Here is a 20,061-nt window from a genome sequence, read left to right on the forward strand (position 1 = left end):
GTGGCTCAGCGGTTTAGCGCCTGCCTTTGGCCCAGGGCGTGATCTTGGAGTCCCAGGATCGAGTCCCATGTCAGGTTCCCTGTATGAAGCCTGCTTCTCCCTCTGCTGTGTCTCTGCCTCTACCTCCCTCTCTCTGTGTATCTCATGAATAAATAAATAAAATCTAAAAAAATAAAAAATAAAAGATCATCATGACTGTCATATGGTACATTTGTGAAACATCTGCCTCTAAAGATCGGCAACTCCTTGAGTTTCTAGAAACCCAGCTAGATCCTGAGAGCTAACCCTCTCTGCCTGCTGTTCTCATCTACCTGACTGTGCCCTGCCCACCCTCCTACTGCATCTGACTGTTCTCTCTTGTTCATTCACTCAAGTCATGGGTGGCTCTCTTTGAGTTTCTCCAGTACATCACCTCTTCAGGTCTTTGTAATGCAAACTGGCTTCTTCTGCCTGCTATGCTCTACCCAGAGATCCCAATGTGACTGGATGCTTTTTGTAACAAAGGTATTAGCTCAAAAATTACCTCCTCAGAGAGGCTTTTCCTGACCACCTACAGCCCTATTTCACTGGCTTCAGAGCACTTATTAACTGCTTATTATTATTTCATTGGCTTCAGAACACTTATTTACTGCTTATTATCTTCTCCCCTCTTCTAGAGTCTGCTCCATGAGAAGAGACACCTATTTTTTATAGCATATATATCTAAATTTACACAAGGGCCTCAAAGCCTACTTTTGAATACATGAATCTAAGACTCCTTCAAGATCCCCCTCAAGCCCCATCTGCTTTATCAAAGCCTTGTGGTACTCCTCCAACTCCTTGTGATTGCTTCTCTTCTGAACTCTGGCCTCTTGGGAACAAGTCCTCTCAGTTCAGCACTCAAAGGTTCACTGGCTTAAAAAACTCAACTTCCCAACTAGACTCTTTGAGAACGAAGTCAAAGCATCTTAAATGTCTCGAGTTAACAAGAATCCTCAGGGTGAGGTCAGCACTGACTTTTGTCTACAGCTGTCATGAGCATTTAGTGAAAACTTGCGTGTGGTAACACTCTGAGCTATAACCCACTATACAAGTAACTTATTAATATGAATGTTATGTTAGACATTTGATAAAGACTGAATGCTAGTAGATAATTAATTTTAATTTTTTAAAGATTTATTTTGGAGAGAAAGCACATGCATGGCGGGGAAGGGGGGGGGTGCAGAGGGAAAGGGAGAGAGAATCCCAAGCAGACTCCCTGCTAAGTGTGGAGCCTGACATGGGGTGCGATCTCATGACCATGAGATCATAACTTGAGCTGAAATCGTATGTCAGACACTTAACCGACTGAGCCACCCTGGCACACCAATAACTAAGTTTTTAAAAAGCAAGTAACCAGAAATTCTTTGCTGATCTGGCAAAACATAGATTTGAGGATGGGATGGGCTTTTCAGACTTTGAGCAAACTTCCCTAAATAATACCTCTTCCAGTAGAGTTTTGGGAAGATGGCAATGAGTTCAGGAAGCCATCAAGTTAGAAAAGTCAGTATTGATTTTGTGGTTGTATTGCTGAATAGTTAGGTGTGGTCTGGTATAGTATGAACAGCATAGAGGTATACCAAAATCATATTAGTATCACAGGAAAAGCAATGGAGTGTTTTACCATCAGCGATATACTCTGAGGACCTAGCATGCTTGGCTCTTCACTTTATGGGGTGATTCTTCAAGGGAAACACTCACCTACCTTCTCAGGCCTCTCAGGCTTATCTAAGGCCCTGGTAAGGGACAGGTCACCTACAAATAGCATTTACTTCCACTCACCTTCTTCTTTCACAATCCCCCTTCCTTCTCTATTAAAACTAGCTGTGGGAAGCTTCTTTTCTGGCTGTCATTCTGGGGCAGTTATTTTTCTAGGCTTCAGTTCTGACATTATTAAAATTACATTTGGCTACAGCTATGCAATACCAGTTGCAAAGTCAATTCCAGTTCTAAAGATTCCATTAATAAGGATTTGAAGAATAAGAAAAATGGCTATATCATTTTTATACCACGAGATGGGAGTGTTACCCTTGGCAATAACATTCAACAAACAAACTAGCTCAAATAGGGTGTTACCAAAAATAAATGTGGAATTGAAAGTTAGTCTGGATTCTTAGATCTCAGCTCATGTTATCAGTTTCCAAAGAAGGTATGCTAGGGGATCCCAGGGTGGCTCAGTGGTTTAACGTCTGCCTTTGTCCCAGGGCGTGATCCTGGAGACCTGGGATCGAATCCTACATCAGGCTCCCTGCATGGAGCCTGCTTCTCCCTCTGCCTGTGTCTCTGCCTCTCTCTCTCTCTCTGTCTTTCATGAATAAATAAATAAAATCCTTTAAACACACACACACACACACACACACACACACACACACACACAGAAGGTATGCTGTTGTGGCTGTAATTGCTTGCTGACTGACATTTCTGCCTGAAGTTCCATTCTGAGGTCAACAAACCCAAAAGAAAACACACACCACCTTACCTTCCTACTCAGTTACCTCCCAGCCCCTCACTTGACCAATCTGTGGATCCCAGTTCCTCAATGCATCTCACATTTTTCACTTCTATTCTAATTCCTTGGTCACCATCAGGCCCCACACTGTGGCCTCCTGCCTGGGCTTCCTATCTTCAACCTCCAATCCATTCTGCTCCCAGAGCCAGGGAACATTCTCCTACCACTTGGTTCTAGCCACAGCCAGGTAACTTGAGACCATCTTTTCCCCGCTCTGGGCCTGTTTCCTCACCTGTAAAAGATAAGGCTGGGCTAAGCCATCTCCAAAGTTCTTCTTCACTCTAGGATTCATATTTCTCTTGGAGAGCTCAGGAAGAAGAAACGGTCATGCCTCCATGTCAACAACAGATGGCACTCTATACCCAGCAAATACCTTGGACTCTGCCACAGTTTTCCTGAAAAGCCTGTCTGCTGTTACCAAAGGCAAAAATGCCCAAATTCTTTAGTTTCTCCTGCTTCTGCACACAGCCCAAGTGGTCAATCCCATTCTGAACCATTTTAAGTTTTCCCATCATCTGGACTCGTCTGTTCACTTAATCGACATTCAAACATCTAGACTCTGTTCCCTCATCTGCTCACATTCAATCGAGCACTTACTATGTGGCAGGTCCTGAGCTGAAAATGAACATGCACGGACCCTGCCCTCTCAGAGGTCACCATCTGGTGGGGCAGACACACTAGGCTGCGGAGGAATGTAATACACAAAGTGCTCAGGGACCAGGGCTTCATTATAGGCTTCATGAGTGTGGTGGGACTGTACCTGAGTTTAAGAGGATAAACAGATGAGTACCAACTATTCTAGGTATGGGGAGCAGCACCCAGAAACAGCTTAGACTGAAAGCAGTTTCAGATGCCAGGTAGGGAGCGGGAAGCAATGAGGCTGGCACTGGAGGGGGGGCCCAACCTTAAAGGCTTCCACACCCTGCCAGGTGTCTGGACTTAGTCTTCTAGGTACTGGGGAGACACTGGAAGGTTCAAACTGGAACTGAGAATGGACCAGATCCCAGGCTGAACAGCTTGCCTGGAGACAGTTGTCTGGCCTCTACCAGTACTCACAGGGAAAACTGCTGCCGTCACACCCTAACTGCTCCTCTACCCCTCTCATCCCCTTCTTCACATGTAGAAGCCAGAGTGACCTTTTTAGCCTACCAATCATCCACAACACCATTTTGCTTATTAAAAAAGAAAGAAAGAAAGAAGAGAAAAAGCCCTTCATTACACCCTGGTGTTCTTAGGATAAGAATAATTCAAACTCTTCATGAAGGCCCTTGGAGCCAAATGAGCCAAGCCCCCGACTCTCCTCTGCAGGAAGAAAGGCTAGGGGCACCCATGGTCTGGGAAGTAAGTCTTTCTGTTTCATTCATTTGAAAACATATGCTGAGTACCTACCATGTGAAGGCCTGTTCTATGCATTTGAGATACAGCAGTGGATAAAACAGAAATCCCTGCCCTCACAGAGCTTTTCACATCATGAGAAAAACCTATTACAGAGTATGTGAGAAGCAATGACCAGAGAGACTCTGAAACAAAGCCTCAGTAACCGGACAGTAGGTGGGGACAAAGATTTAACCAAGGTAGGCAGGACTGAGCAAGGCTGAAGCTTCACAGCAGAGCAGAACCAACAATGGGCTGAAGGCTCAGAGCTACGGAAGGCAGCAAGAAGTGCAGGGATCCTCTGCCTAGGGACAAGAGATGGCACATATCCCCCAACTCTCAGGACTTTGACTCCTGCCAAATGGGAAATAAAGCACACCCACCATCCCTTGAATGAGGAGGTTGTTTTTGTCTCTGTCCCCTCACTTCACTGAGCCCCTCAGAGGCAGGGAATGCCCTTAGTGCCCACCTAGCCAAGCACCTGGCCCAGAAGTAGTGCATGTGACCCACTGTGATGCTCATCAGCACCCATCACCTTCTCTCTCCTTCCAGGATTCACAGCTCTGACACTTCCCAGCCTCCCTGCAGCAAGGAAGGAACCACGAAGCAGAAAGCAATGACACAGCCACTTCAGGCTGCCCCCTAAATACCATTTGCCCCTCTATGCCCTCTCTTCACTGATCAGCAATGCAGAGAACAAAGTGGGAGATTGAGGCCTGGGGACAGCAGAACTACAGATGGGAGGAACTTGGAACACAGTGGGTGCTCCCCCTTCAACATACACACTAGGCTGTAATGTACACATCTCGATTGTGTTAAGCCACTGAAAATTTTGAAGTGGATAGTTAGAGCATTTACATATATTGGCTAATATGGGCCCTTGTTTGTTAAATGTTTATTAAAATGAGAATGTCCTGAACAGAAGTAAGTAACCTGAAGTCCCACTAACCTTGGCAGACAGGGCAAGGCATTTAGGAAACCGCTTTCCCCAATGATGAACAGTTTGGCCCACCAACGAGGAAGAGGCCCACCCAGATCAGGCTCTTTCTCTACAGCACCCACCTTTCCATCATGTACTCCAGGTTGGTTAGCCTTGCTTCCCCTGTGGAGATGATGTGGATGGCGTAGGAGCTGAGGGAGCGGTGGATGAAGCCTCGGGAGTGCAAGTATCTCAGGGCATCAGAGATCTGGAGCAGTAGGTGCACAATCACCTCCATGTGCAGCACGGGGAACTGGGACCGCTGGAATTAAGGGATAAAATGGCCAGGAACAAGAGGGACTGGGCTCTAGATGCTGCAGAATGCTTTGCAGTTTCTAAAGTTTTTTCAATTGATCCTCACAGCTACCTAGAGTCCCCATTTTACAAAAGGGGAACCTAAAGCTCAGGGAAATTAGGTGACTGGCCTAAAGTCCCACTGACCTAGTACCCCCTTCCAATCCACCTGGCTCCAAAGATTGACTTTTCCCTAAACGGAGCTGCTTCACACCACAAAAAAACCAAAATGTTCTCAAAGCCTGGTATTCGGGGTGGGCTCACCACCACCACACCACTACCAACAGAGCCAGTCCTGCATCCCCTCACCTAAGCCTGTATTGCTGGAAGAACCCAGATGCTTAAAGGACAGGCCCACCCCTGCCCCAGTCAGATGACTGATCCTAAGAGGAAAGGAATTCATTCACACTAATGTCCCTAGCTGACTAAAGTCTCTCCTCAGAGAAATGGCATTCTTTAAAAAAAAAAAAAATTATTATTGAAGTATGATTGACATACAATGTTGTATTAGTGTCAGATATACAACACAGTAATTCAGTAATTCTATACATTACACAATACCACGATAAGTGTAGTCATCACCTGTCACCACACTTTATTACAGTATTATTTTTTTAATATAACTCTTTTTTTTAAGATTTTATTTATTTATTCATGAGAGACACGGGGAGAGAGAGAGGCAGAGACACAGGCAGAGAGAGAGAGAGGCAGACACCTCTGTGTCTTTCATGAATAAATAAATGAAATCTTTAAAAAAAAGAGAAAAAAGAAACCTCTCTACTATTTTCTGCAATGGATGCACCAATTTATATGCTCATCAACAATGCACAAGGGTTCCTTCTCCACAGTCTCGCCAATATTTGTTTTTTCTTGTCTTTCTAAGTCTAGCCATTCTGACTGGTGTTTTGATTTGCATTTCCCTAATGATGAGTGATGCTGAATATCTTCTCATATGTCTGTTTGCCATCTGCAGGTCTTCTTTGGAAAAATGTTTATCTAGGTCCTCTGCCCATTTTAATGGGATTATTTGGCTTTGTGTGTGTGTGTGTGTGTGTGTGTGTGTGTGTGTGGTTGTAGTCAGTTGAATAACTTCTTTATGTATTTTGGATATCATCTTCCATTTAGTCGGATGCCTTTTTGTTTTTTGTTTTTTTGTTTTTTTTTTTTTTGCCTTTTTGTTTTGTTGATGGTTTTTGCTGTTTGTGCAAAAGCTTTTAATTTTGGTGTAGTTCCAATTGTTTACTCTTGCTTTTGCTTCCCTTGCCTGAGGAAACATATTCTTAAATATGTCTTTAAGGTCCATTTCCAAGAGATTACTATGATTTGTTTCAGCAGTTTGTTTGAGGGCTCACATTTAGATCTGTAATCCATTTTATTTTTGTGTATGGTGTAACAAAGTGGTCCAGTTTCATTCTGCTTGTAGCTACCCAGTTTTCCTGAAAACATTTGATAAAGAGATTGTCTTTTCCCCATTATATGTTCTTGCCTCCTTTGCTGCATGTTACCTAACCACATAAGTGTGGGTTTATTTCTGGGCTCTCTATCCTGTTCCCCAGAGAAATGGCATTTTAAGGTAATGCCTTCATCAGATGACAGAAGAGGAAAGGGGAGGGGAAGAGAAATAACACTAATAGGAAGTCCTCAGGCAGGAGGAATGGCTAGCCATTTTGGGGAAGGGCCCTTCCTGGAGGGTCTCTTCTCATTCCTGCCCAGGGTCTTTAGAACAAAGTCATGGAGAAAGAAAAGCAAATGCTTCAGGACCTCTCTAAAGCCACATCTTAGCCCAAAGCACACTTTCTAGGGAGTCTGTGGGCCCTGGAAGATGTTCCCACAAGGAAATTTGCAAAGTGAGAGGGAGTGGTGATACAGGTCTGTATGTAAACAAACCTCTTTCTACAGCAAAGGCCCTGAAAGGCACAAGTGAAAATACAGGTAATTAAAGCCAAGGGCTGTTTGATTATAGTTAGCTAGAAATGCATCTGTGTGTTTCCTGGGTCTGTTGAACTTAGAGGTCTGATGAAGAAACAGGACAACCAGCAATAAAATCACACTAGTTCCAACCAGGTGCGTTATTAGCCTTAAATGGTGCATATATAGTTATAGAAAGTAAAGAATTAGGAGGTTTATCTTCCCCACATACACAGATGGGAACTTCACTGCTGGGGTAGGGAGAAGAGGGCAGTGGGGAGGGCAGCAAGACAAAATATACAGAAACAGCCATTTACCCGTTCATGGAGGACACTGAACAGTGTACCGACAGTGATGCGCTCATACACAAGACGGGTCTTCTCTAGGTCCTGGGATAGGCACACAGCCATCAGCTGCAGCAGGTGGGGGTGCCGGAGCTTGCTACAAAACAAAAGAAGCTTCAAATGAGGAAGAAGGAAGGAAGACGTGAGGAAAAAACTGGGTGCTTTCCTTCCTTCTAGGCCCCTTGAACATACTCTAAACAAATACCATCTGTACACAATGTCTTTCTAAGAAAACAGGATAGGTGGAGAGATAGGAGTATGGGAATCTACGGCCTCTCACTGAAGCCTGAGAGCTTAGAGTCATTAGTAACAACAATTACAATGTCACCAAGAGCTACTGATAAAGACATTTTGTATAAGTCATCTACATCCTAACAACCACTTATAAGAAATATATCATTATACTCATTTTCAAGATAAGGAAACCAAGGTCTGGGAGATGTCAGGAACCTGCCCAAGGTCACACACTCTCAGTCTCATGTCAAAGTCCACACTGTGTATATGCATCCTTCCAGCCTCCTTGGATCCCCTTAGGCTGACTTCCCCAGAAGGAAGAGTCTGGCCTCTGACATAACTCTTGCAGGGGTTGAGTGGCCTGAGTAGAAACCTGATCCATTCACTCAGCACTCCTAGAGTAAAATTCTGAACTAAGATCCTGTCTCAGCAAGACCTGAAGGACTAACCCTGAAAACCTAAGGTATTAAGGTACACTCATGGGCATGTCCTCACAGAGACTCAGCTCCTCAGTTGTGTGAATCTCATGCACAGCCATGAAGATAGGACTATGCATGGCTGTCTTGATGGGCATAAGGCCAAAAAGGGGGAGGCTTCAGGGAAATGGCTGGACTGGAGGCTGGAACACCAGAAACAAGAGTAATGGGAAGTCAATCAGCTAACAGAATTAAGCCCCTCACCACCACCATTCCCACCACTCAGGCTATCCATTAATCCCTCCTTCTCTCTCGGTAGCCCTTGGAAGTCAAATGAACCCACTTCAACAGTCAGGAAATGCTGAGGTTGAGGGGAGCTTGTCTCCACACCCCAGAGACAGCACTGTTTAGCTCTGAACCTGGGTCTATAAAGAGATCTGGACTATAAGATACCAGGCCACTGGACTTCCTTCTTACCTGCTGTGCTCCTGCTCTGCAATTAACAAATCAGCCAGCCTAAGCCTGCTGCAGTGAGGGTGGGTGGGGAGATTCAGCTCCTTCACTGTGACCCTGCTCCCGTTCCACACCAGGCTACAAGGGCAGGAAAAAGTGTCAGCAGCAGGGAATGAGCAGCTCTCCCAGCCAAAGACTAGAGAAGTAACATTACACAGAATCTACAAAGAGCCCCCAACCCTGCACCCTTGAGTCCTCCCTCTTCCTCTTCTTCCCTTCTCCTTCCTCCTCTTCCTCCCTCTATCCCCATATCCTAAAGCACCCTAGGGAACTTTTTTTTCCCCTACGGAACTTATTATAGGTGGCAAGAAGTCACTGAAGTATTCAAGGGAGGGAGTGACTCGATCAGGCACTGATCGCCACCCAGCAGGGACGCCTGGGTGGCTCAGTGGTTGAGCGTCTGCCTTTGGTTCAGGGCATGATTCCAGAGTCCCAGGATCAAGTCCCACATCGGGCTCCCTGCATGGAGCCTGCTTCTCCTTCTGCCTAGGTCTCTGCCTCTCTCTCTCTCTCTATCTCTCATGAATAAATTAATAAAATCTTTAAAAAAAAAAAAGTAGAAAGGCAACAGCATCAGTAGTGTGGGCACTGGTAGGGAGGGGGGTGTCAGGAAAATATAGTCAGAGAATGGGAGGTCGGATAGGAGGCCAGGCTGGGTGAAAGGTACTGATGACTTGGATAAAGACCACAAATCTGTGGCATAGGCAGGAAACAGGGGGTATATCTGTAGGGGACAGAAGGCCTCAGGAGGCTGGTAGAGGCCTTTTTGGAAGGGTGTTTCTAGGCAGGGAAGAAGCATTCAGGTTCAAGAAGAGTAAGAGACCGTGGCCAGGACAATTCTCAGGACCCTGCAGGGGTCAGGTCCCTGGGGACTGAGAACACCCCAGGGACTTCTGTCATAGCCAAATCCCGTTACTGCCACCCCTGCTGAGAGCTGTAGCTGATACTTGTTCTGGTTTCCACTGAGGCCCCAGTCAATACCCTCTGGACTCTCTCAGAAGCCAGACAGTAAGTTGCCTCAAACTCTCCAGAAAACAGAGAAGTTAGAACACCATCATGAGTAATCTTTTAGAGGAGTTGTTCTCAATGGGGTGGGGGAGGAGGGGCTGGAATCTGGCAATGTCTGTAGACACTCTGGTTGTCACAGTCATAACTGTGGGGGAAGGAGGGGAACAGAAACTCTACTGGAATCTAGTGAGTAGTAACCAGAGATGTTCTTAAAATCCTACAATACACAGGACAGCCCCCAACAACAAAGGATACCAGCCCAAATCAACAATGGTGTCCAGGCTGAGAAACTGATTTAGACATATGTTCTTCAGCGTTTCCCTATGTTTGAAGAGAAAGCCTCCACACATAAGGGAGTCACATGAAGCCCACCCTTCCTGCAAGACTACATCAGACCTCCCACAGGCCAGCTTCTACTTACTTGGTCATGACCATGTAGGGGCCACTGAAGAAAGAGAAAGTAGGCTCATCATCAGCTTGAATCACTTCCTTTTCTCCAATTACTGGGAGAGATCCTAGATAGGCCAGCTGCGCTCCCCCCATCAGATAAAACTGAAAGGAGAGCACAGCTTCAAATCAAGGGGAGAAAAGAGGAAAAGTAAAATGCCCCAAGAATCCTGTCAGCGAGCTAAAATAACGATAGCTATACTAACTTGCTGAGCTTGCCTATGCTCTGGACATTTTTAATTTGTATGATTTTTAATCTGCCTAGAAACCCTGCAAGGTTGTAATACTCTTTCCCTTCCAAGCTCATGAAAAGCTCATGAAAAGAGGTCAGATGCCTGCCTGAAGTACCAGGCTCATGAAAAGAGGTCAGATGCCTGCCTGAAGTACCAGGCTGTGGCTCAGAGGCCTCTTATGGCACCCACAGAACCCAGACCCACATGTGGCCAGAGCTGACATTCCTGACCACCCCTCCTCCACAAGGCTGCCTCAGCACAACCAACATACTGCAGGCCTGGAGTCTAAACTATCAGCAAGCAGCAACCAGACACCCAGCTACATTCCCAAATGTCCCTCTTTGATGGGCAGAACCAAGAACCCGAAAGATACTATTTTACCTCAAAATGTTTCTCATTTCAAAATCTCAATTCCTTAAAGGCATTTCAACAAAAATTTATAGAGGGCAAGTCAATCGCAAGTAAGACCCAAGGAAGTGTGGGCGGCCTGGAAGGCTCAGTCAGAGGAGCCTATGACTCTTCATGTCAGGATCCTGAATTCAAGCCCCTGGGTGTAGAGACTACTTAAATAAATACATAAATAAACTTCAAACACACACACACACACACACACACACACACACACACACACACACGACTCCAGGGGTCAGTGTAGCTCTGCTTCTCTTCAAGGAGACAAGTCTGGGACCCTCACAGGGAATTAATTAAAGGATCATTTTCTAAACTCCCCAAACGTAGCCCAAGGTCATTCAAGGAAACCTTCCAGGGCTTTATCCATTTTTCAGTAAGGACAGGAGCACTGAGGGGTCTCTGTCTGGCAGAAGTAGTAAAAGAAGAGAACTACTTCTCTGGAGACGACAAGGAAGAATTGGATAAAGTTGGGGGTAGGAGGCCAGAGTCAGGGCCAGGTGGCTCTCCAGTTGGCCCTGAAAAATGCATGGTGTCAGCAACAACCTCTTACCTTCCCAAAGCCAAAGCTGTAGATATTTTGTGCAGAAATGACTCCAGCTTTAAGCAGTCGGTTAGGAGAGCCATTAGGGTTTCTAGAAATATTTTTAAAAGGGAGAAAAGTAAGAATTAACCACCCATATCCAAAGGAACAATGCTGAGCCAAGCTATGAGAATGTGTAGTTCATTTTGTCATTACTACTTGACTTCTTATCATAGAACTACAGATGACATAATTGGCAGCCTATGAGAGGGCCCTATGATTTCTACCTCCTGGTAATAATCCTGCCTTTGTGAAACCCCTAACAGGTCACAGGGCAGACTTGTTAGCCCAACTGGACACTGAAGCAATGGAGTGGCTGAATTCCAAGGCTAGATCCACCAGGGCTTCCGTTCTGATAACGCTCTGATTACTTGCTTTGAAGGAGGCCAGCTGCCATGTTGTGAGAACACTCTAGTAGCCCTACGGAGAGGCCTAACACCTTGTTCCAAGATGTGAGTATGCCATCTTGGAACTGGATCCTCCAGTCCCAGTCAAACCTTCAGATGATAAAGCCCCACCTGACATCTTGACTACACCTTCATAAGAAACCCTGAACCAGGTCCATACAGCTAAGCCTTTCCCTGAGTCTTGACCCACAGAAATCGTGTGAGACACAAATGTTTATTGCTATTTGAAAGTGCTAAGGTTGGGGGGCTGGGGGTTGGTGTGGATTCATTACGCAGCAATAAATAATGAATTCAAATGGGTCAAAGTTGGAAAGAATCAAAACATATCTTATTCAACTTTTATTTTTATAGATGGGACAAATGAAGCCCAGAGACGAGAAACCTGCTGGCCTAGGGTCATAGAGCAGCAGGAGGGACCAGACCCTGATGCTGCTCATTCCACCACTGCTTTCCCTACATATCCACCCAAACCACCACCTGCACACTGAGACCCTCATTAACAGCAGGTATCTTGAAAGGAGCGGTTTATATTTCTTTCGGTCCCAGAGGCTGACACAGTGCCATGCATACAGGAGGTACTCGGTTAATGCTTTCTGATTGAGTAGTTTAGGCTCAAATTGAAAGACAAAACATTCTGCTACTGCTGGAGCCCTGTTCCCTTCCTTAGCAAGTGGCAAAGGAGTGGCAGGTGTCAGCATGTACTCATCCTCACCTCATGTCAGCTCTGTGAGTCTCTGTATGCTCACTTTTCATGAACAGAGGTAAATTCTTTACTTCTGCTTCTGGAAGTACTTTTAGGCTCTATCTCCTTGGCAACTCAGACCAGGCCGTCCCTTCCTCTCTTTAAGCTTTAAACAGGGGACAGCAACTGTTTCCTGGGTAAGGGAACAGATTTTGAAGTGGCAGCAATGGCAGGCTTCCCCACTGACTCCACTGATAAGGCTCCCCCTTCCCATCTGGGGCCTTCTGGCTGTGTGAGTGGCTCTTCAGAGGATAGAGCTGTTTCAGCAGCAGAACTAGCGGTTCTCCAGCAGGGACCTGGGCAACAATTGCAATAAGACCAACACTTCTTGCTCTTTTACCTCAATTTCTCAGGCCATGTCTATGTAAGTAAACTTAGCTGGGTGGAAGGAAGAAAATGGACTCCAGCTATCTACAACCATAAAGCCATATGTTCTTCTCAATTCAGTGCTTTTATTTTCTTCCCCCCAACCAGGATCTGTGTAAATATGTATCTATGAGGAATCTTATCTGAACATGGCCCCATTCACAGATCTGAGAAGCCAATTCTTATCTCAAGGGTCCATGTGGTTTCTTTCTATTAAAAAAAGGGGATATGTGTACTTCCACTGTACTTCCCATTAAGCACTCTGTGGCCCAACCCATAAAAAAATAATGTTTCATCTAACTATAAAATAAATGCTACATCTAGATTAGTAACTGACTTTTTTAAAGTTTCTCAACACTTCACTTTGATTTTCCTTGAGGCTGGCCCATGTAGCTCCTCACCTTGAACTCAGCCCTACTGCACGACAAACTGTGAAGGGCTGGCAATAAGTGAGACAGTCACAGGCCCTGCCCTCTTGGCACTGTGGAATTATATAAAATTTCTGGACATGAGCAGCCCTGGTGGCTCAGCGGTTTGGAGCTGCCTTCAGCCCAGGGTGTGATCCTGGACACCCCGGATTGAGTCCCACATCGGGCTCCCTGAATGGAGCCTGCTTCTCCCTCTGCCTGTGTCTCTGCCTCTCTCTCTCTGTGTGTCTCTCATGAATAAATAAAATTTTTTAAAAAAATTTCTGGATGTGAGAGATTCCATTTTGAAGCTCCATCTTCCTTTCTAACTAATAAACTCCTGAACTGGGCCTGAAGCAGCAACAGTTTTCCATGTAGTTGCCCATAAAATTCAACAGAACACATGGCATTCACACCATAAAACTTGGTAGGAACGTTAAGACAGAAAAGTTAACTAATGCCTACCAAGAATAGTTTCATTTGATAGCACCAATGTAATAGAGAGTAACCAAAACAACTCAAGCAGTTAACACCAGTTAGCAGAGGTTTTTTTCCCTCTTTTCTTTTTTATCTAAGTTATATAATTACCTCCTCCTTCTTTCTCATAAAAAAAGGCTCACTTTCTCCACTTTTCTGCTTGCTACCAGATTCTGTGCTCTCTGAGTTGCAATTCTGAGACCTCAAAAAAGGCTTTTTTGTCTCTTGTTCAATTTTGCCTCCTTTTCTCAGTTGGCAGTGTTTGGTCTTATTAGAAACAGGCAAGAACACATATAAATATAATCACTACAAACTGGGGCAAGTCTCTCCAAACTCTGAATGAGGGAGCTCCACACAAGGGGAGCTGCAGGGGGAAGCAAGGAGGTGGCGGAGTTGAGCCCAGCAGGGCCTCCAACATGAGATGAGGGATTTGGAAGTTTGTTCTGATAGCTATGGGAAATGCCCTAAAGGGTTTTTAGCAGAGAGTGGCACAACTTGATTTCCATTTTTAAATGGTTGTTCTTTTTTTTTTAATATTTTATTTATTATTCATGAGCGAGACAGACAGAGAGACAGAGACACAGGCAGAAGCAGGCCCCATGCAGGGAGTCTGATGTGGGACTTGATCCCTGGTCTCCAGGATCAGGCCCTGGGCTGAAGGCGGCGCTAAACCGCTGAGCCACCCGGGCTGCCCTAAAAGATTGTTCTAAGGGCCCTCAGTTGGTTAAGCATCTGCCTTCCGCTCTGGTCATGAGCTCAGGGTCCTGGGATGGAGCCCTGAGTCTATGGCTCCCTGCTCAGCGAGGAGCCTGCTTCTTCCCCTCCCTCTGCCTGCCATTCTCCCTGCTTGTGTGCACTCTCTTTCTCTGTCAAATAAATATATAAAATCTTTTAAAAAAATAAATAAAAGGTTGCTTTAGATGCTGACTGGCAAGAGTGGCAGCAGCGGGGGTGGCAGTTAGGAGTAACTAGTCTTCAAGGGAATTAACTCATCTTTCCTGAGAAGCTAGTAGTATCCAGCTTATCAGAAGAGAACCAGGACTTGCTCAGGGAAGGACTGGAAGAGGGAGCCTATGAGAGTGTGACAAGTCTATCAACCCTGATTACAGAAAGTGACACCATCACCATCAGCAGAAAGGATTCTCTGCGTACAAACCCTAAGTCAATAAAGCCCTAAGAGCTAGGTAGTTGAGCATGAAAAGAAGCCTAAGGCCCACCTCCCACAGCTGTGATGGGGTTGCGGAAGGTGGGGGTGGGGGAGCTGCCCACCTAGCTAGCAGCAGATCTCTCACACTAAGTTAAAACAGCTTGAGAAAGTTAACTTAAGCATTTGTGTTCTTTTGCAATCCTAGGAATAAAAGAAGATTCTTTCCATAGTTTGGGAGATGAAAAAAAAAAAGCCAGCTAGCTGTTCTGCTGAGGACTTTTCTGCTGGGCTCCTCAGACCTGAAAAGTTCGTTCTTTGTCAACCACAGGGTGGCTCCCACTAGAGCCCGGAACTTATTTCTCTTGTGTGTTCCTGTATGCAGGGTGGCCAAAGGTGCTCCTCTGGCCACTTCTGCAGCAGTCACATCCTGTCAGCATTCACCAACTTAGAGTAGGCCAGATGCTGGACAGGACCAATGTGGAGGGAACCTTGGTGGACCACACTGTAGGGCTCATACAAGGAAGGCTGGAGTGACACCAAATATCACATTCTACCCAAGGCAGCACTCACCCCTGTATGAGACCGCCAAACCGGGGTAGGCTGCAGATGAGCCGCTGAGGGGAATCAATCTTCTTCAGGAGGTCATACGAGAAACCCTGTATGATGGCCTGCATGTGTGAGGCACAGCGCTGCATGAACTCCACCATCTGCAACACATGGTAAGAAGCGTTCAGTGCTGGGGTGAACTAAGGGCTATGCTGGCCTCCAGCCCAACTGCAACAGCTTGACACGAATGATCTGAGGAGCCAGGAAGCCCTGACAGGGAAATCTCTGGAAAGGGTAGGGCCCAGGTGATTTTTTACAGGTATGGAATGTTTCTAGGGAGATGATTTGGCAATAATTTCCTCCAACTTCCTGATTCCTCAGAAAGTTGAAAATAGAGCTACGACCCAACTATTGCACTACTGGGTATTTACCCCAAAGACATAAAGGTAGTGATCCAAAGGGGCACCTCCATCCCAATGTTTATAGCAGCAATGTCACAATAGCCAAGCTATGGAAAGAGTCCAGATGTCCACTGACAGATGAATGGATGAAGAAAATGCAGTACACACACACACACACACACACACACACACACACACACACAGTGGAATACTATTCAGCCATCAAAAATAATGAAATCTTGCCATTTGCAACAATGTAGATGGAACTAGAGGGTATTATGCTAAGCGAAATAAGTCAATCAGAGAAAGAGTTATCATAAGATTTCACTCATATGTGGAATTTAAGAAACAAAACAGAGAAGGATCATAGGGGAAGGGAGGGAAAAATAAAACAAGACAAAATCAGAGAGGGAGACAATAGGATAACCACAGGATACAAACTGAGGATTGCTAAAAGGGAGGGGGTAGCAGGATGAGGTGACTGGGTAATGGGCATTAAGGAGGGCATGTGATGTAATGAGCACTGAGTATTGGACACAACTGATGAATCACTAAATTGTACCCCTGAAACTAATAATACACTATATGTTAATTGAATTCAAATAATTTTTTTAAAAAGAAAAAAAATTTCCTCCAACTCTCTCCTTCAGCAGATGAGGAAATTAAGGCAGAAGGAGCAAAATTAGTTGTCCAAGACCAACAGCTAAAGAGGTGGGGAACCAGAGGGAGGGAACAGAACACTCTGCCCACTTCCCTTTTTCCTACATGTGCCCAGTATTGTGCCTGCATGATATTTGTTATGTTATTTAGACCTCATTCAAACAGGTCACATCTGCCAGTGTACAGCCTCAGCAAGTTATAAAATGTCAATTGGCCTCAGTTTCTGCATCTGTAAAATGAGGACAATTATCAGTACCTATATGATAGAGTTGTGAAGATTACATAACTTAACATTTAATGAATTTAATTCAGAACATCTGATGCATAGTAAGTGCTAGTTAATGGTCAAAGTGGCAACTGTTCTCCCTCCTCACTGAATAGATGATCAGAAAGGTTCACCAGACTTGCCTCAAGTTTAATAGCTGGTTAACTTGCTTCAACTCAGGCCTGTGTGTCCAGGGCCAATGTCAAGGCCACTGCAAGCCCTGTGCTGTGCCCAGGATCAGCCCCTACCCCCTGGCTCCTGACTTTCAGCTCAGTGCTCTTGCTTTGGCTGTGGCTACAGAGTGGGCCCACCTTACCGCAGTGCTGTGTTCCTTCCCTGCTGTCAGGGCCCAGGTCTGCGGATTTCGACCCCTCTCGTCATGCAGTCGAAGGTCACCCCCTGCATCCAGCAGTTTGCTGAGAATCCACTGATTGCCTGAAAATGCTGCTGCATGAACAGGAGTGCTTCCATCAAAGCAGCGGCTGGAGGGGGAGGTGTTAGTATCAGTGTCCATAACACTCTTCCCTTCCACAGAGTGAGGTGGGGGGATTCAATGGGTGACATAAGGCTCCCTTTCTACAAAGGCAACCTTTGAGAGGAGGATTATAATACCATTTGTGAGGCTGTGCCAACAGAAGCCTTTTTTTTTTTTTTTTTTTAAGATTTTATCTACTTATTCATGAGAGACACATAGAGAGAGGGAGAAACATAGGCAGAGGGAGAAGCAGGCTCTTCACGGGGAGCCTGAGGCGGGACTCAGTCCCAGGATGGCAGGTTCACACCCTGAGCCGAAGGCAGACACTCAACTGCTGAGCCACCCAGGTGTCCCCCAACAGAAGCTTTATACACATCCTCTTTTTCCACCTGTACTTCCCACCCTTCAAGATGGTATCATGTTCAATTTATCGATGAGGAAACAAAAGGGCAAAGCTGAGATTCAGAGCCAGGTATGAGTCTAGTTCCAAATCTCTGCTCCTTTTCCCATTGTCCCCGGATAGTGGCTGTTTTAAAATAATTTCTTCATGTCTGTAGTGTCCTGGGGTCAGGGTGGTGAAGCACAGCCTAACTAGAGACCATCTCTATCATGTGAGAATATCTTTATCTCCCAAATCCTACAATAGAGACCTGCAAAACCTTGGCATCAGCATCTACAAGTCAGGGGCTCAGAGAGTTAAGCAGCTGCCTTCAGCTCAGGTCATGATCCCAGGGTCCTGAGATGGAGCCCTGAGTCAGGCTCCCCGCCGAGAGGTTCTCCCTCTGCCCCTTCCTCGGCTCATGCATGCTCACTCACTCTCTCTCTTTCTCTCACTCTTAAACAAACAAACAAACAAACAAACAAACAAACAAACAAATGAAATCTTAAAAGAGAAAAAAGAAGAATCTACAACTCAGGGAGGCCTGGCTGGCTCAGATAATAGAGCATGTGACTCTTGATCTCCAAGTTGTGAGCCGAGCCCCAAGTTGAAATGTAGAGATTACTTAAAAAATAAAGCTTTGGGATCCCTGGGTGGATCAGTGGTTTAGTGCCTGCCTTTGGCCCAGGGCGCGATCCTGGAGACCCGGGATCGAATCCCACGTCGGGCTCCCAGTGCCTGGAGCCTGCTTCTCCCTCTGCCTATGTCTCTGCCTCTCTCTCTGTGTGACTATCATAAATAAATAAAAATTAAAAAAAAAAATAAATAAAATAAAATCTTTTAAGAAAAGTCTCCCAGGGATGCTTGGGTGGCTCGGTGGTTGAGCCTTTGGCTCAGGGAGTGATCCTGGAGTCCTGGGATTGAGTCCCATACATTGGGCTCCCCGCATGAAGCCTGCGTCTCCCTCTGCCTATGTCTCTCTGCCTCTGTCTCTCATAAATTAATTAATTAATTAATTGATTTTTTAAAAAGTCTCCCAGTTCCAGACCCCCGGTTCTCTTGGTCAAAGGCAACTACTGTTACATATTTTTGTACGCTTTCAGAAATGTTCTCTGTGTATACGTGTAGGAATAAGAATATGCTATATAGGGACAGCTGGGTGGCTCAGCGGTTGAGCGTCTGCCTTCAGCTCAGGGTGTGATCCTAGAGTCCCAGGATCGAGTCCCACATCAGGCTCCCTGCATGGAGTCTGCTTCTCCCTCTATGTCTCTGCCCCAACATCCCATCTCTCATGAATAAATAAAAATCTTCTTAAAAAAAGAGAGAATATGCTATATAAATTTTTCTGCATTTACATTTTTCCACTTAGTATATCTTGGAGAAATTTCCACAAGACAACATATAAGCCATCGCCATTGTTTTTAACAGCTGTATAGTATTCAAATGTATGTACCATAATTTAGCTAATGAGCCACTGGAATATTTGTCAAAAATACAGACTGTAAGAGTATACCCCAGACTAAATAGAATTGCAAGCATGAGGCCCAGGAATGCGTGCTTTTTACAAGTTCTCCAGGTAATGCCAACAAGGCTGGCCTACACCCTCTTGACATCTCATTGTGAGCTCTGTCCTATTGCTAGGTCAGTCTCCTATCACACACTGCACTATATGAGCCAAAATATCCTCCTAGAAGTTAAAACTAGAGGCCTGCAGAGTGCTTTGGCAACCCAGAGACATGTTTCATTTGGTCTACACAGTGTTTTAAAAAGGAATTTAAAATAATGGACATGAAGCACCTGCATGGCTCAATAGGTTAAGCGTCCAACTCTTGATCTCAGCTTAGATCTTGATCTCAGGGTTGTGAGTTCAAGCCCTGTGTTGGGTTCCATGCTAGATGTGGAGCCTACTTAAAAATAAATAAACAATAAATTAATAACGGATAATATTTAACATTTGGAAGGTTTCACATTAAAAATTGGGATTTTCAGCCTCTTGGAAATTTAGAAGACCTAGCCTTACTGGCTCCCTTTCCTACCCAAGAGCGACAGCCTAACCCTTCTTAGAGCCTGTGCCCATTGACTCCACTTGGTCCTGCAGGCATCTGACTTTGTGAGTTCAACAGGTCCCTGCTGTCACAGAATCTCCTCTGAGCACTTAGTAATACAACCTCCCCCCAGAAATTTCCCTTCATCTTGATCAGAAGATATTTTTTAAGTCACATGAAAATGGTCATTTCACAAAATACAAAACCAAGGGGTTTGCCTTCCTCCCTTTGACAATATCCTTTCATACCACCCCCTGGCATCATTAGGACTTCTAAAAAAAGGTAAATCAAACTGAGTTCTTAAGGCCTGGCTCCTGGTCTCAGCTCTAATCAGTAACGCACCATTATAGACCAGTCACTTAAATTTTCTGGGCCTCGGCTCCCTAACCTGGAATATTAAATGTTTGAATGATTTGACCTTTAAAGAATCCAGCTCTAAGCCTCTACAAAATAGACCTAATTGCAAATGACTAGAA

The 20,061-nt window shown here is 45.2% G+C and overlaps 1 protein-coding gene across 18 annotated transcripts in view; it reads right to left on the reverse strand.

Annotated features, from left to right (window-relative positions):
- TEX14 (testis expressed 14, intercellular bridge forming factor) overlaps positions 1-20,061 on the reverse strand; it is a 114,394-nt gene that overhangs the window by 40,529 nt on the left and 53,804 nt on the right. For 14 of the 18 annotated variants that reach the window (XR_003133799.3, XR_003133798.3, XM_025440749.3 and 11 more), the window contains 7 exons: positions 17,003-17,168; positions 15,385-15,521; positions 11,239-11,320; positions 10,019-10,149; positions 8,554-8,667; positions 7,400-7,523; positions 4,964-5,142 (listed from right to left, as the gene is read on the reverse strand). Coding sequence is in view for 16 of the 18 variants with exons in the window: in XM_025440749.3 (XP_025296534.1) it covers positions 4,964-5,142; positions 7,400-7,523; positions 8,554-8,667; positions 10,019-10,149; positions 11,239-11,320; positions 15,385-15,521; positions 17,003-17,168 (933 nt within the window). In the remaining 2 variants the exon portion in view is untranslated. The remainder of the gene's footprint in view (positions 1-4,963; positions 5,143-7,399; positions 7,524-8,553; positions 8,668-10,018; positions 10,150-11,238; positions 11,321-15,384; positions 15,522-17,002; positions 17,169-20,061) is intronic. The other 4 variants (XM_049114147.1, XM_049114148.1, XM_049114145.1 and 1 more) reach the window with 3 other exon arrangements.

Source organism: Canis lupus, chromosome 9 (assembly GCF_003254725.2).
Source record: "Canis lupus dingo isolate Sandy chromosome 9, ASM325472v2, whole genome shotgun sequence".
Taxonomy (NCBI): Eukaryota; Metazoa; Chordata; class Mammalia; order Carnivora; family Canidae; genus Canis; species Canis lupus.